Source organism: Glandiceps talaboti, chromosome 16 (genome assembly GCF_964340395.1).
Source record: "Glandiceps talaboti chromosome 16, keGlaTala1.1, whole genome shotgun sequence".
NCBI lineage: Eukaryota > Metazoa > Hemichordata > Enteropneusta > Spengelidae > Glandiceps > Glandiceps talaboti.
In genome coordinates this window covers 7789488-7806462 of record NC_135564.1, presented here as the reverse complement: position 1 = coordinate 7806462, position 16975 = coordinate 7789488, and the positions used below count along the sequence as shown (strand labels likewise).

The following is a 16975-nucleotide window of genomic DNA, read 5'->3' as shown; positions in this document are numbered from 1 at the left end:
CTGTTCACTCATGAAATCTAGATCCAATGTACCCAAGAATCACAGCCATTTAAGAGCATAGGATAGTACACCTTGAGCCAATCTAACAAAAGACTTAGATTCAGTACATATAAGTATATTCTAACAAAAGACTCACGTTCAGTACACCTTGGGCCAGTCCATCCAGGGGAGCACTCACATTCACCATCATAGTTATTACAAGTTGCTCCATTCTCACAATGGTAACACTGCATTGCACAGTCTTGGCCATATGTTCCTACTGGACAGGCTATCAAAAAGTAAAAAATTTATAATATTGAGACACTTTTGTACCTCAGAAATAACAATTCCAAACCTCTACAGTAAATTTGTTCAAGATAACCCATTCTCAGTTAAAATTAAGAAAAAAAATCAACTGCCACTACACATGTTTTTGAAATTGAGGTCAAAATGATATCAAAATTAAGCCATTTTAGAATCCAATATGGCCACTAAATTCTATGTTAACTCTATGGGGAATCAAATTTAACAATTTAGAATCCAATATGGCCACTAAATTCTATGTTTAATAACTCTATGGGATATCAAAATGAAGCCATTTTAGAATCGAATATGGCCACTAAATTCTAGGTTAACTCTATGGGGAATCAAACTTAAGCCATTTTAGAATCCAATATGGCCACTAAATTCTACGTTAACTTTTAGGGGAAATGAAGGATTGTCAATTTCCTTGAAACGAAGATGATGGGCTCATATTTCTTTTATTACATGTATTTCAAATAGACTACGAACAAGCAGTCACATGGTAATTAAATTTGGAGAGATTTATATACACACATGTACCATTAAAACTTTCCATTTCAGGGAAATTACTCCCTGAGGTAAATTCTACCTTAAGTTCAGATTTTGCTATATGGTATGTATCAGAAACTAAACAATTAACTGAAGTAAAAAGCATGATTTTAAATGAAATTGGAGAAGAAAATTCTTACTGTTTTCACAAGAATCTCCAGTAAATCCTGGTAAACATTGACAATCTCCTGTTTGGTAATGACAGACACCATTTTCACATTTACAGATATCGAGACAACCATCACCATAGTAACCAGATGGACATGCTGAAATAATAAACCATAACATATTAAGGAGGGGTATTAATTTATTATTTTACTTTGTTTCATCAGAGGATTCTAATGGTATTATAAATCAAAGTACATTTTTCATAAAATGAAACAAAGTTATGTCAAACTTTTTCATTTTATAAAAATGTTGACGAATAAATCATATCTTTACTTTTTTATTTTCTGTATTGGTTGCTAATTAATTAGTTTTCATTCACATTTATAAACCAATATACCACACTCATGCCAAGTTATTGTGTTTGAACAGAAAATATGGATTATATACCCTGGTCGTTCTACGCCACAACAACCCATGTTTATGTCACTGGTTCTGCGGTGCCAATACATCAATACTTTCATTGGGAAATACATTACTTGTCATGGCAGTCACTGTGGATGCTCAGAGCACTTTTTGCACTTTAGCTATTTAGCCAACATTTATATACACATTCAAAAAAAATCTAAGACATTGCGACCATACTTGTTGAATTCTTTACTACAAAGTTACCTGATCTACAGAGTGGTCCAAAGTAACCACGGTCACAGTAACAGTCTCCAGTAACAGGATCACACCCCCCACCACCATAAGTACATCCTGGACAGGCGTTGGTACAGTTTCTGCCATAGAAACCTGGTGGACACACTGCGGAGGGCAAAAAAAAAAAACTATTCTATTACAACACAGCCAATATTGAATATATAGTATCTATGATAGCGGTACATAGCAACAATGACCAAGCCCATAGCAACTGAAAAAGAAACTTTTTTATTACAACACAACCAACATTTAGTTCTATGAAAGGGATACAGAGGCTAGAGCAGCAATGACCATGCCCATAGCAACTGTACGTACAACACAGCTAAAATTGAACATATATTATCTATAAAAGAGATGCACACCAACAATAACCCAGCCTATAGCAACTGTGCAACACAGCCAAAATTAACCATTTACTATCTATGGAAGGGATGCACAGCAACAATAACCTAGCCTATAGCAACTGTGCAACACAGCCAAAATTAACCATTTACTATCTATGAAAGGGAAGCACAGCTAGAATAACCCAGCCCATAGGAACTGTGCAGCACAGCCAAAATTGAACAGTTAGTCGCTATGAAAGGGATGCACAGCAACAATGATCAAGCCCATAGCAACTGTATGCACAGTTTGTTTTAGGGTTCAAACAGATATATTTTCAGAAACTTAATTTTAAAATCATGATGTCTGTTTGCAGCTAACACGACTCCATCTGAATACTACATATATAAAGTACTTTTAATAAATAAATCTAACTTACTTTGATCACATCTTGTACCTGTATATCCCTCTGGGCATTCACAGACACCGTTGTCTTGCCGACAAGATGCATCCTGCTCACAGTCACAATCATCTTCGCACGATGGACCCCACTTACCATGATGACATTCACTGGAACATCGTAGACCTTCAACACACAATTTTTTTTAATGGATTCAAATAACATATTTCAACACTTAATCTGCATTTAGGCAATAATACTTCAACTTAAGATCTGTTTTTTTTTTTACATAATATACTCAAGTCAGGGGCTCAAGATGAAATTTACATGTGTGTAGGCATACTTTATGCTGCAAACCTGGCATCAAAATAGGTAATTTATGAACGATCCGATGACATAATTTATCAGACATATAACAATGTTCAAGAAATCCCTACTATCAATAAACTGTTTTTAACAACACCAGAAGACAGTTTTTATGTTATAGAAAATAAGCATCAACATTTAAAAATAGATTACTCAAGGTTATTATGTAAGTATTTTTTCCTGGGTAAAAAGCTTACAAACTCAGCTTTTGCCACTTATGAAACCTACTGGATTCCTAACATTCATATCGTCAATTTACACTAGTACCCTCTGTAGTTTAAATGCTGGGCTCCTTTTCTTTTTAATGTGCTTAATGTGTCTGTGTATGTCTATGTATGAGTTTGTGTGTTTATCTCTCAATGTATGTGTATGTGTCTGTGTATGTCTGAGTGTGTCTATCTCTCAATGTATGTGTATGTGTCTGTGTATGTCTGAGTGTGTTTATCTCTCAATGTATGTATGTATGTATGTATGTATGTGTCTGTGTATGTCTGAGTGTGTTTATCTCTCAATGCATGTGTATGTGTCTGTGTATGTCTGAGTGTGTTTATCTCTCAATGCATGTGTATGTGTCTGTGTATGTCTGAGTGTCTATCTCTCAATGTATGTGTCTGTGTAATAATGTCTCTCAATGAATCTTGCTCATGATGTACCTTTCAAGTACACAGTGTTATAAATTGATGAACATAATACTCACCAAAATATCCTTCATCACATTGACATGCACCATCCTCATTATGACAGTCAGCAGTGTGAGTTGGGTCACAGTCACATGTAGCTTCACACTCGATGCCATACATATCGTCCTACACAGTGTGACAAAAGTTTAAAAGTTGATAAGGCGAGAAAAAAATAACTGTGTGCTTCCGATATCAATTATGACTTCACAGAATAGGGTAGGTAGGATTTTATTTCATTTATTTTTATTTTATTTTATCTTGTTTATTGTTTTTATTTTTGAAAAATATTTCTTCCACCCAAAACAAAAAAATATGTAGGTAAGAATACCCCTTCTTAGATAGTTTGATGAAATATGTACAGGGATCACTGCGGAAAGAGAAAACATGTGCATGAAGGTCAAGAAGACAAAGAATTTATTTCTTCTAGTTTTGTTTTAAATATTTAAAAAAACTTTTGCAGTCAGTGGCTTAAACTAGGATTGGTTGGCTTATTGAAACACACAATTTTTCATTTTGCCTTATTGTTTTTTGAAAACAAGCATAGTAATTAATATCCATGGCAACTCACTTTGGTAGAATTCTGTACAAATTCTTTCTTTGTGCCATAATGCATTCACAGCTTCTGAAGAGATTTTCATGGCATTCACATTTGATAATTTGAGAAGTCTTCTGAAACCCAACCAATCATAATTAAGACTCAACTATATTTATATTCACTCCTTTGACTTACTTCACATTGATCAGTGCAGTTACTACCAGTATAGCCAGGCAAACAGTAGCACTGACCAGTTATATGATTGCACAATGACGCATCCCCACATGGACAGTCCTCGATACATTGCAAACCATACAAACCAGCTGGGCAGGGTATGGAACAATCATGTCCTTGCCAACCTAAAAGGAAACAAATTTGTTTCAAAGTATGCACCAATTACAACCAAACTAGAGAGAGTATAGAGTTTCAATTTGGTGATCGACATGAGGAGTTTTTGTCTTACATTTTTTGTTACAAATCAATTAAAATCCAGACACTGATAGCGAGCATGCACATAAAATGTCACACTGTGAAAACAAATAATTAGTTTTGTGTTTGATTTTTTTTTATCACATCTGACAGTGAGGTCAATTTGTGTTCACAGTCAGATAAAATGTATCATTTATTTTAGTATGCTTGTGTCCTAGCAATATCTATATTTTGTTTATGTAATTCACATGATAACAAAATATGTGCGAGAGGTACATACATTACATCGTTTAATTGAAACTATAGAGTCTTTATAGTTTGGTAGTACCACAGAATACCCTGTTTTAATTATGGGATGAAATTTCCATGAAATGGTCTTTGTTTTGCATGAAATTGTTTTCAAATTAGTACTATAAGAACTTTATATGAACATTTTGGACAAGAATTTTTAACATATGGCTGATCGCTTCATCCATTTTTCTTTCATGAGTAAATTGCATTTTTACAGTTTTTTTTCTTCACATTTTGCAATCTTGCTTCCAAGTATCTCCAAGGGGTTATTAAACCATCTACAATGGAATTATATATCATACATCACCAGTGTGCTCTCTAATGATAGTCATAGTTTGTTGTTGTGAGTCAAAATGATGAAAACAGTGTATTTCTTGTGAGTCACCAAATACTAATTAGACCAAATTTTGGTGCATCACTAAAAATTGTGTGTGTCAGTGGTATGTCGAATTGGCTTTATACAGGGCACACGGCACATCACCTACCTGGTTCACATAGACATATTCCAATCACATGACCACATTCTGCACCATTTTGACACTCTGTAGTACATTCACCTTCACACCGTAATCCGTATCTTCCTTCTGGACATTGCTCCTCACAACTGGAAAACACAAGGAATTAGTGAATATTCTAGGGATATTACAATTTTTACTCTACCACAAAAAAAGCATCAAAATAGTTACGTACACAGATGAATGATTTTCAGATATAGCAAAAACACAACAATAGGTTTTTCACTCATTCAGATCATCAAACTTACATGTCCACAATTTTGAAGCCTTTGAGGTTTATGTCTTTAATCATTTGATGTCACACAACACACAAAAATTGAACACAAAGTCAAAATTGATACAGTCTTTTAGTTTTGGAAAATCAATTTACCATTATGACATTACAACCTGGCTAAATTTCCTTTCCTTCGAGTGACATTCTTTGGATTATTTTATAACAAATAACTAAACTGTTTTAAATAAATTGCAAAGACATAAAATGCTTCCATATATCAAAACTACTTACTTCTTACTACTATATCACAAAAACACTTACTACTATATCGCAAAAAACAGCTATTTGCTATTTCAGATACCATGAATAGGGAACTTGCAATCCAGACTGAGCATGCTCAGACACAAAGGATTATGGGATTATCTGTGGTTATTGTAATACCTAATCTGGAGCTACTGATAAAATTAACCTCCCACAATGGTCAGGGTGACTATGAATTGATTATTTGTGGTTACAAACAATGTATCTGCAACATTGTTTACAACACTAATCGATTAGTATTTAGTATCACATTTCCCATGATGCAACATTCAACATGGCAGGTTTGCAAGTTCCCTATTATGACTCTCATTTTATTCCAGTGTTCTTGTCCACATGATGTCATATATTTATATCATATATACACTAAGCAGTTTCATTTGAACATATAGAATAAACAGAAAAGTGTTTCTGGCCAAGACGTTTTGCTCAGGCAGCTCAGCAAAGCCTGAGCGAAATGTCTTGGCCAGAAACACTTTACTGCTTATATCATATACTTACAATTCCCCTGTATATCCTGCAGAACATGTACACAATCCATCGACATGATCACAGTGTGCTCCATTCTGACATCTACAGGCATGTTGACATTCCTCACCATAGAATAGATGAGGACAGGTCAGGTCACATCTAATTCCAATAAAACCATCTTTACAGATACAATCACCGGAACCTGGATGGCATCTATGGAGATTACAGAGAAAACAATTCAATCACATCATATCTATACTTACATCAACTATGTAGCAGGTTGGATGGTCAAACTGGCAAGCATTCTCACTACACCGCCTACAAACTTATGCATTACATGACTTATTCGACCAATCAGTTTCTACATGTGGTAGCCATAAAAATTACTGAGTTTTCATCACTGATTTTGCAGGTTGTGTGGAGATAAGAATGCTTACAGGTTGACAATCCAGCCTGCTGCAGTGCTGTGGAGATAACATTGATTCTGACATCACAGGATTACATATTAGAACAATATTTCTTTGTAAGTTTTCTGGAACTCTTAAAATGTGATTTACTCACTCTTTTGCGTTTTCTTCCACACACTGACACTTGTCCTCACATTTTACTCCATAATACCAATCTGGACATGCTGAAATATACAAATAAATCACTCTCAAAATATGATGGTTATTTTTTGCACAACCATGAAAATCTGAAATTTCATAACTAACACATTAAAATCATATTGATATCAATTTATCATTGTTTCTTCCATTTAGTCTTTCCATACATAATGTATATGACTGATTTTTTCGCTACATTTTAATTAAGAATGGGTTAAACTTTGTGGTTTTTTTGGACAAAGTGACAGCAAAAATGTAAGAGTTTCATTTCCAGGGCGCATATTCCACATTTCATACACTCACTTATCAAAACTTTTCTTCAACACAAAATTATATTCGATTTGGTGATTTCAACATACCGTCCACTTATCTTCATTTTGACCCCAAAATAATCAAATGACTATTTAAAATCATTCTTTTTTAAAAATCAGACAATGTACAACTATAAAATAAAGGTTTTGGAGGGAAACTTTTATATTTTGTATAGCAATATGTCAATTACTCAAAATGAAAAATTCACTTTTTCTTAATTTGAAATATAACTTTGACTACATGGCTATATAATAAAAAGTTTGAACAGATCTGAAGGAACTTCATTTTACATATTGCTGTGCTATTATCACACCTTATGCAGGTATTTATTACATGGTCATAGAACCACAGGCTTCTTTACCAGCAATTAGACATATATGTGGATTGTGAGAATGAAAAGTAGAAGGCAATACTTACCTCTCACTTCACAGAACTCTCCTCTGTAACCAGCCACACATCTGTAAAACAAGCAATCATTGGATGAATCTGAACACATTATTAGGTAACGGTACAGCTGATTGGACATAACCAATGGTAACATGCAAATTTGACTTATATTCGACCAATCAATGACAGTCTTTCAGGGTCAGAGACTTTCTGAACTCATAGTGAGGTAACGGTATACTTCATTGGACATAACCAATATAGTAATATGCAAATATCATATTTGACTCAGATTAAACCAATCAATGACAATCTTTCACAGTCAGAGATTTTCCAGATGTTATAGTCACTGTTTCATTTTACATGTGAACATGTGAATATTTTGTTGTTGTTTCGAATTACCAACTTGTGCAAAGTACAAGTTTGCAGCTTTCCTAAAAAACTGAGCCTTACGTGTAGTTCTTCTGTTTCAAGCAAGAATTAGTCATCAGGGCAATTCTTTGCTTTTCCATATGACTTTGTTTCACAGGAGGAATTCTGAATTCAATGCATAAAGTCCTCTAACAACTAGGTTTAGTTGATATCACAGTTTACACAAATACCACGAATTCACTGCATATTAAACTTACACACAACTGCCATGAACGTGATCGCAAGCGTATGCATCATGCTGACACTGGCATTCAGATGAACAATTCTGACCGTAAGTCCCTGGAGTACATGTTATATCACATCTATCTCCTCTAAATCCAGGTGCACACAGACATTCACCATCAAATCGATCACATGATGCACCATTCCTACACTCACAATCCGATGTACAATTAGGTCCATATTTAAGAGGTGGACACTCCACTGTACAGATTTCACCCTGTCAATTGAGAGTAGAATTAAAATTGTTACATAAAATTATGCATAATTAAAAAGATCTGTACTGGGTGAAAAAGCTCATCAAAGGTGTTGAATAGGTAAAATATAGTACACTGACAGCATACATAACATTGACTACTGCCCTCAGTGGCTAAACAGTGGCTTCGCCCTCGGGAAAACAGTCTGTGTTGGGGGTGACCCACAGTCCCCCGAGGAAACAGACGTATGTCTGTTGCCCTCGTGATCAGTCAAAATGTGTACAATAACACATCACATTCTCAGTCACATGTTCTTTCCATTGTTCTCATGCAACTGTAATAGTGTCCTATGGTAAGTAGATGAACATTGCTATCCATATGCAAATTGAGGTCACAATGGGTCACTCATGCATACCACATGACATTATCTTAGCCAATCGCTTAAGGCCGTATGAAAATTATACTTACAGTCCAACCAGTAGTACAGAAACACTCCCCTGTAGCATGGTGACACATACCACCATGCTGACACTGACAAGTTTTATTACAGTCAAAGCCAGTTGTTCCCTCAGGACATACCAAGTCACATCTTAAAAAACAAATAGAAGGCATTACTGACAGCTGTAATATGGTTAATGTATAAAACAATACAGTGAAATAATTGTGATATTTTGACTTGCAGCAGACAAGTGGATATCATACATTGACTACTGCCCTCATTGGTCAAACAAAACTATCATTTTGTTTTTCTCTAAACTAATGATGTGTTTTATGATAAAATTTGTTCTGGTCAGTATACTGAATGTGTACTGCCTAATCTTTCAAAACAAATGGGACAAAATGTGAAATGTCACTACTTTCCTCATCAGCCATACACTGCTATCGTTTCTAAACTAACATACTTTCATGATAAATTTTGTTCTGGTCAGTAAACTGTATGTATAAAGCCCTTGTGAAACAAATGGGACAAAATGTGAAATGCACAGATCACTTAAAGCATTCGCAAATTATTTCTGAAGATTCTAAGAACCATTTGATAATAAAATTGTCAACTTACAAAGCACCTTGGTAGCCAGCTTCACAAGTACAAGCACCTGTTTTATGATCACATGAAATGTGATTTTGACATTGACATCGATGTAAACAGAGTGGACCATAACGATCACTGGGACATTGATTTTCACAGTTATCACCTAAAAACAGTAAAGTTAACACAACGAGTCTGGATAATATATGTAACATACTCCCATTCAGTATCAGCTATAGTTTCAATATGGTGAAGTAACCAATTATTGGCATTGGTTTACAATCAAGTGGTGATCAGCCTAAAGCGGCTTTTAAGCCCAATTATTGGTTACTATAGTCACAGCACAAAATTTACATACATAAATACATAGAGTCGTGATGGTCAAATGGTTGGTGTGGCCAGCTTAGAATCTGCAAATTACAAGGGCAAGCTTTGTATGCTGCAGTTTGATTCTGAATGGCTAAAATCCTTGAATCGAATCAGTATCACGATTTGAACCACGATTGTGACCTAAATCAACCCAGCTGTACAAATTGGGGACCAGGCTGGTAATTTGGGGGAGGACTTAAATCCCATGCTCATCAATAACTGCTCCTCAAATATTTGAGAAAGTTTTAAAAAAAAAGTTATTATTGGACTATACCAGTGTCACAATAGGCAACTTGCAAACCCACCATGTTGAATGCTGCATCATGGGAAATGTGATAATAAATACTATTCAAATAGTATTGTAAACAATAATGTTACATTGTTTTTAACCACAAAAGATCAAATCATAGTCACCCTGAGCACTGTGGGAGGTTTATTTTATTGGTAACTCCAGATTAGTTATTACGATAACCACAGAAAATCCCATAGTCCTTTGCATCTTAGCATGCTCAGTCTGGATTGCAAATTCCCCTTTTGGGAAGTGCTTTGAGAACAGTGTGTTGGAAATCATTGTATAAGAAGTTATATTATAAGTAAAGCTTATCATAAATTGAACAAATCAGACATAAGATTGTAGAGACAGTTGAAAAAGAGGCACAGTACCAAGACTAGCTTGATCAAGTGAATATAGATGAATTAAACAAAAATCTTTTTGACCATAATGTGTTCAGTTCATGTTCAAATGAATTAGTCCTTAGAATTGTTTCAGTCCATATTTTATAAGTCATTTTCTTCCGGTCATACTTACCTTCATAGCCAACATCACAAGTACATGCACCATCCAGTGAATTACATTTCATGGTTGTTTCCTGATTACATTGACAGTCCTTAGTACATCCATCATCCCACTTAAATGGTGGACAATCAGCTGGTTGAGAGAATAAAGGAAAACAAAATATTAGAATTCAAAATGAGTGGATTGAGGTAGGGTTGATGGGAGGAAAAGATTTGTCCAAAGAGCGCCCTCAGCGGTAACCTTTTGTAACCATTGAGGGCGCTAATCTTTAAAAAAAGAAGAAGCTATGGTTACATTGCTCCTGATGAATTTTTCAGTTAAAAAAGGTTCAAAATGGCCCAATTGTGATCACCCAGGCTCGTAAACTGGCTTGATTTCTTTATGTACTTCTAATTTTTTCATTCAATGTTTTTTGTTTTGATTTTGTTGTTCTGGGAGTGATCATGAGTGCCTTAATGTAAAATGAGAATAAAGAAATGATATAGAGGTAACTAAAGAAATCAAGCTGTATTCACTACATCAGAGTTATTAACCAAGATTTTACCATATGAAAGCATGTTCCTTATCTTTTTGACACAATTAAAAAAACTGCAGGTTCACTGTCTTGTATACAGTGAAATATTTCCCCAACACCAAATTTGGCACCCCCATATTGGATGTAAGTTTTGTCCTCTTAGTTTTTTCTTGACTTTTCACAGACATCGGGTTGGAGAGTTTTCTTAAAGTAAATAATAGCAACATTTTTTAAAGACTTTTATTACCAAGGTGTATTCTATGATAATAATACTCACGTATGTTACAGCCACTACCTAAGTAGCCACTTTGGCAATCACAGTCGTTAGGAGCAGTGCATGTACCATGTACACAACTGTTACAGATTGCTATCAGGGAAAAGAGAGACAAAGAAATTGACAGTGGTAGACTTGATAAATACAATGTAGTTAAATTTACAGTGTTTTGTATGGATATAATGATATATATACCGGTACTCTGTAAAAGCAGCTAATTTCAGATTGAATGTATAACAGTTTGGACACTAGAGGGAGCTATTTCCACTGCAGATACCATTGTTTGGCTGTTACAAACACACTGAAGTGCACAACACATGCATGCACATGCAGGTAAACAAAGCAACAAAACACACATGCATGCACATACATCACTCCTTTATAACCACTCATTCATATTGTGTTTATCTTGTTGACAGGCATGTCAACATTACATGATGAACTTTTGTCTAAAACTGATCATGGAACTAAATTTCTGTATTATAAAAGAAATTGTTATCTAATACTTACGTGTACATCGTCTGTTATTCTCTGAGTACCCATTACAACATTTTTTCTCCTGTTGGTATCTTGTTGTGTATTGCAGACGATAAATTTGTCTATAAGCAGTTCTGAAAATAATGATAGATATTAAATAAAAGGCAGTTCGTGCTGGTGACAGGAGTGACTTTTTGATGTCCATTATGATGTGTTTCGGCATCAAATACACGTTCTTATTACCCTTGAAATTGATTGCTCAAACATTATATCAGTTCTCAAAATTGTTAATTTATGTGTGATAGCTTGTGTTTTTCCAACAACTGCTACTGAATCAGCTGTGTACACACATGTACACCATCACATTAAAGTTATGGCCGCATGTATGATGATTGATGTAGTACGTAGTTTAAAGTTTCACTTGTTCATGTATGTTGTGGAGTCATAATGGGTGAATGGTTAGAGTGGCTGGCTTGGAATCTGCAGGTTGCAGGTTTGAGCCCCATTGCTGCCATTTATTTCTCACTTTCTGAGTGGCTGAAAGTCCTTGGGCAAGATTTGAACCACGACTCTGCCTCAGTCAGCTGTATATAATTGGGGACCTGGTAGGATAGAGGTCGCAATGTGAATGCTTTAATCCTATGCACTTATAAAAGGCTGCAAATTGGATTGTATGCTCTCCAGGGAGTTGAGGAAGTATAAAGGGCCGTTGTGTACCTATAGATCCATCCCAGGTAAGTGCTTTGAGCACAGAGTGGGAAAGCGCTATATAAAAACCAACATTATTATCATTATTATGCTAGCCTGACACTGATTGCATCAGAGTGAAATTCATCATCTTCATAAAACCACAAGCCTCGTAACAGTGGTGCATAACAGAGATTTTTCATTGCATCAGCAGAAAATTGTTACTCTGGCTTGTGGGAATGGGCGATGTTTGGCTAACAATAACGAGAAGACCTGAACACACTCGTTTTATGTGAAAACTGTAAACTGAATAAAGTTGAGAGCAATAGCAATTTTAAAAAAACCTATTCAACATTTTTATTTTAACTCAACGATAAGTATATTTTGACTTCAAGGAAAATAGCAGCGCAAAATCAATATATCCATAACAAGTTCCTGGTCAGGAAATTACATATTAATTGTGTAAAACAGTCACTATCTAGCAACTCGTAGTGACAAACCAGTAGGTCAGGAGTAATGGCATTCTCGCAAACCAGAGTTATTATTCCTATCACTACATTGGGAGGTTCATTAAAAACGTTGCCATAAAACAGGCAGTGGTTTGCGACGATGGAGACAATAACTTGGCTTGAGAATGTTATATTGGCTAGCTATATAGTTTGTGTCCTTGTTAATTTGTTGATAGTTCATCTGCCATTGTTGTACATCAAAGTTTGAGAAGTTGATTTTACCTTTTTCTGGTACATTGAAACCAGCTTGACGGATCTGAACATGAGGTATAATACACCTGTTCATAAGGTTCTGCTGTTGTTACTTGTGACGATTGCTGGGAACTAGGAGGAAGAAAGGAGAAAAATGATATCTTTGCGTGTTTATCAAACTTTAATGTCAACTATTACTCATATGTACAATTTGTGCTATGACAATTGATTTGTTATTAGTATCAGTTACATGTATGGTAATTTTACTTTTCTTTTTGAATTTGATGTAGCGAGGTGAACCATTTTACCACAATTTATGAGACAGTACAGTTTTCCTTTATTTTGTATCCAATTTAGACACCTTAATCACACACTTTACTTAATTGACAAACTCAGATTTTATGTCTAAACGAAAACATCCCAATAAATCAACGAAATCGAATGATTAATTACGCTTGACTTGTTTTGGATGAATACACTGCAGGCGTTCGACAAAGAGCAGCGCAAACCAAAACACAGCAAATCTATTGTTTTGTTATGCAAATGATATGCTAATGGTAACTATGCTGCAAGCAATATGTCTAAACAAGTGTACAACAACAGGCATCAAGGACTACCTATAAACAGGAATTCAAAAGGCTCTACTACCCATACAGGTCATACTGTGTTGGTGTCTTTCATCGCCTGACACTATAGTAACAATAAAGTCTTTTTTATTATGTTCTTTAGATTTTGTACCAAGTCAGGTGAGATTATCTAGGTCAACAATGTGTAAAAAACTTTCACTGGTTTTAATTAATAATCTTTTATATGCAACTGTATGACTCAACTCCGAGGAATTTTCTCTCTCAATTTGTTGATTCATGTAAATGAACGCTTTGGGAATTTCAACTTGTCTCAAATTCACATGTTTAGGATCATTTTAGTGAAAAGACCCATACTGTACACACACAAACACACACACACACACACACACACACACACACACTGCAGACACTGCAGACACACATACACACAAATACTTTACACACACACACTGCAGACACATACACACATACACATACACACAAGACACACACACACACACACACACACACACACACACACACACACACACACACACACAGACACTTCCATTTTGGGAACAAGGTCAAAATCATCTTTACTACATGTATCATATACCCAGAAACATTCATATGTCTAAGATTATTTTTAAAAATTCATGTACACTTTGATTAAAGTCATCTGAATAAACGACTAGAGATAAGGCCAAAAAAATAAGAATTTTTTCTGGTCAGGACACTGAGTTTGTCTAAAATGGTATGATGACACAATTTTTGTTTTGTTTTTATTCTCCAGAAACCTGTAACTTAGTCTACTATTTATGGTAGTTAATGACTGTTCATGATTGGCGCTGCAGTTGTCTTAACTGAAGTAGGGAGGGTTACTTTTGTGTTTTCCCCCCTGATCTGCAGACTGCATGGGCTGGACAAACAAAAAAGACCGACATGAAGGTATTTAAGTGATGCGCGCACTGACCAGAAAGAATTTTTTTTTTTTTGCCTAATATAATTTAGTGGATTTGTCCTTTAATTAATGTAAATTTGATATTAATAATCATATGAAAAAGCTCCCAAAATAATGTCACATATTAAAGAGAAAGTAATGCATAAGGGGGTAGCTGTACTTAAATCTCTGTTTATCGGATGACCTGACCAACTGCATACTTCTTCATTCTGGCAAAATAATGAAAAATGATGCCCTCTGTGGCAGGACAATGTCACTTATTGTATGATGGTGATCCCAAGAGGGTATATCCGAATGAAAATTATCATTTGCAGAAATTTTGGAACTTTTAGTAAATCCAATGGTTCAAAGTTTCCTTCCGATTTTAATTGTCATTTCAAAATCATCCGATTGCTAAAAGTACTAATAATAAATTGAAAGTATCACCTAAATGTACACATACACTTACATTTTTGATACATTTAAAAAAAAACATTTTTAATCAACTGACCCATCATTTGTGTCCTGATGAGAAAACAAAGAATGAAGTCTGGTACCCTAAAATCTACAAAATGTTCTTACCTTACAGTTCTATAGCATACATGGCTACCAGATGTATCCAGTGAATAAGACACAGCAGATGCGACAACAAATGTTGTTGTTGATATAAAAACTATCAGAAATACATTTTGCAGTTTCATCATGGACATGTTGACCTTTTACCCCAAACCCACACACCTGTAACACAAGAGAACACAACATAAAACTCATTATTTTGACAAGGCCATCTTTTCAGCATTCAGTGGTGTTGTTTGGTTCAATGGAAGTAGGTCTTTTCAAACTTTTTTTTTCCATCATAGTGCTTGAAGGAGGTAAAAAGGTCAAGAACAAAATGAAAAACACTCTTCAGAAACTTGATGAAAATAATAGAAACAGCTTCAAGGTTTTAACCCATGGTTAGATTACAGAGTATTTAATGATTGTATGCAGGTAAACATTATAAGCAAGGGAAGTTGAACATTAAAGTATGTACTGAACTTCGTAAACATTTAGTTTACTCAACCACAACCTTGGGATTGATGTCAGAACCTTGGATTCAATGTGATAACACAGGAAGTTTTCATTTAAAGGTACGCATGCTTCAGAGCTGTATTTATATATAATATGGTTTATGGTACACATAATAAATGAATCTACTATCGATCTTGTTGTGGTGAAAATAATTCTATCAAATTTTACAGACAATAACACTTGTTTAATAATACTTGAAATAAAATTTTACCACCTAGGTACGTCTAAAAATAATATAACAATCATTTGTACTTATGTAACAGTTTATACTATGACCTACACTCCACATAATAATAATAATGATGTTGATATTCTTGTTCTTTTTTGATCCTCTAATATGACATAAAATATGATGTACCAGGCACCGAGTTTAACCAAAACATTTATTTCATTTCCGAAAATCATTTCAATTAAAAAGAATATTTGACTTACAATAAGTTTCCAATATAATGTCTCAAACTCTCACACTAATCTTAACTTAAATATCTTTACATCTAGTAGTTTTGCTAACTACATGCAAAACTTTCAGCTGTATGTCTGAATGAAGTCTAGATTTCATAACAACACATATTATACTTTGGAAAGAATGCAAATCTCCCCCAAGAAATAATACTGTTCCTAAAATTACAGAACTATGCAGAAAAAAATGTCATAAAATTCTGACATATCTATCCTATTCTCTGCAGTTATGTTATTGGAAATAAACAAGTTTTTTATTTTTACCTTATCTCTCAAACTATTAGAGTATAATGCCAACTTGTTTTTGTGTGTCTCTGCTGTACATGGTAAATAAACAAAACATCACTATCAAATTTACAAGGCTAGGCAGGTCACAATAATATAGAATACTATTATAAGAGTTTGTGGAAAGTTTTCAGTTTTAAATTCATAAACAACTACTTCAAAGCTAGCAAATAAAACAACCCAAATTCACATGCACTCGACTCTGTCGTCATTGAAAATTACTGAACGGTCAGATTTTAAACTTTGATTTTAAAGTCACAAAAAACATGAAATGTTCCCACCTGTATTTTTGTTGTCTGTTTTTCAAATCTCCTCACTACTCTTGGACCAGTAGTACTTTGTTTAGTTCAAAATAATCATACTATTTTGTTTTTTTTTGCTGGAATTTTTCCAAATTAGCAGGTCACGTCAACATAGGTGATCATACCCCAACATCTTCCATGGGAAGCCTTAGGTAAGTTTGGGTGATGTTTGTTTGCAGA

At 34.6% G+C, this 16975-nt stretch overlaps 1 protein-coding gene across 1 annotated transcript in view; it reads right to left on the bottom strand.

The window, feature by feature from the left end:
* LOC144447512 (uncharacterized) overlaps positions 1 to 16975 on the bottom strand; it is a 26343-nt gene extending 9368 nt beyond the window's left edge. The window contains exons 1-19 of the mRNA XM_078137556.1: positions 16775 to 16975; positions 15261 to 15416; positions 13203 to 13304; positions 11818 to 11918; positions 11311 to 11400; positions 10532 to 10651; positions 9385 to 9520; positions 8796 to 8916; positions 8109 to 8350; positions 7513 to 7553; positions 6740 to 6809; positions 6209 to 6391; positions 5146 to 5264; positions 4136 to 4299; positions 3423 to 3531; positions 2399 to 2545; positions 1609 to 1743; positions 972 to 1097; positions 137 to 268 (exon numbers count right to left, since the gene is read on the bottom strand). Coding sequence (XP_077993682.1) covers positions 137 to 268; positions 972 to 1097; positions 1609 to 1743; positions 2399 to 2545; positions 3423 to 3531; positions 4136 to 4299; positions 5146 to 5264; positions 6209 to 6391; positions 6740 to 6809; positions 7513 to 7553; positions 8109 to 8350; positions 8796 to 8916; positions 9385 to 9520; positions 10532 to 10651; positions 11311 to 11400; positions 11818 to 11918; positions 13203 to 13304; positions 15261 to 15388 — 2266 coding nt within the window. The 5' untranslated portion in view covers positions 15389 to 15416; positions 16775 to 16975. The remainder of the gene's footprint in view (positions 1 to 136; positions 269 to 971; positions 1098 to 1608; positions 1744 to 2398; positions 2546 to 3422; positions 3532 to 4135; positions 4300 to 5145; positions 5265 to 6208; positions 6392 to 6739; positions 6810 to 7512; positions 7554 to 8108; positions 8351 to 8795; positions 8917 to 9384; positions 9521 to 10531; positions 10652 to 11310; positions 11401 to 11817; positions 11919 to 13202; positions 13305 to 15260; positions 15417 to 16774) is intronic.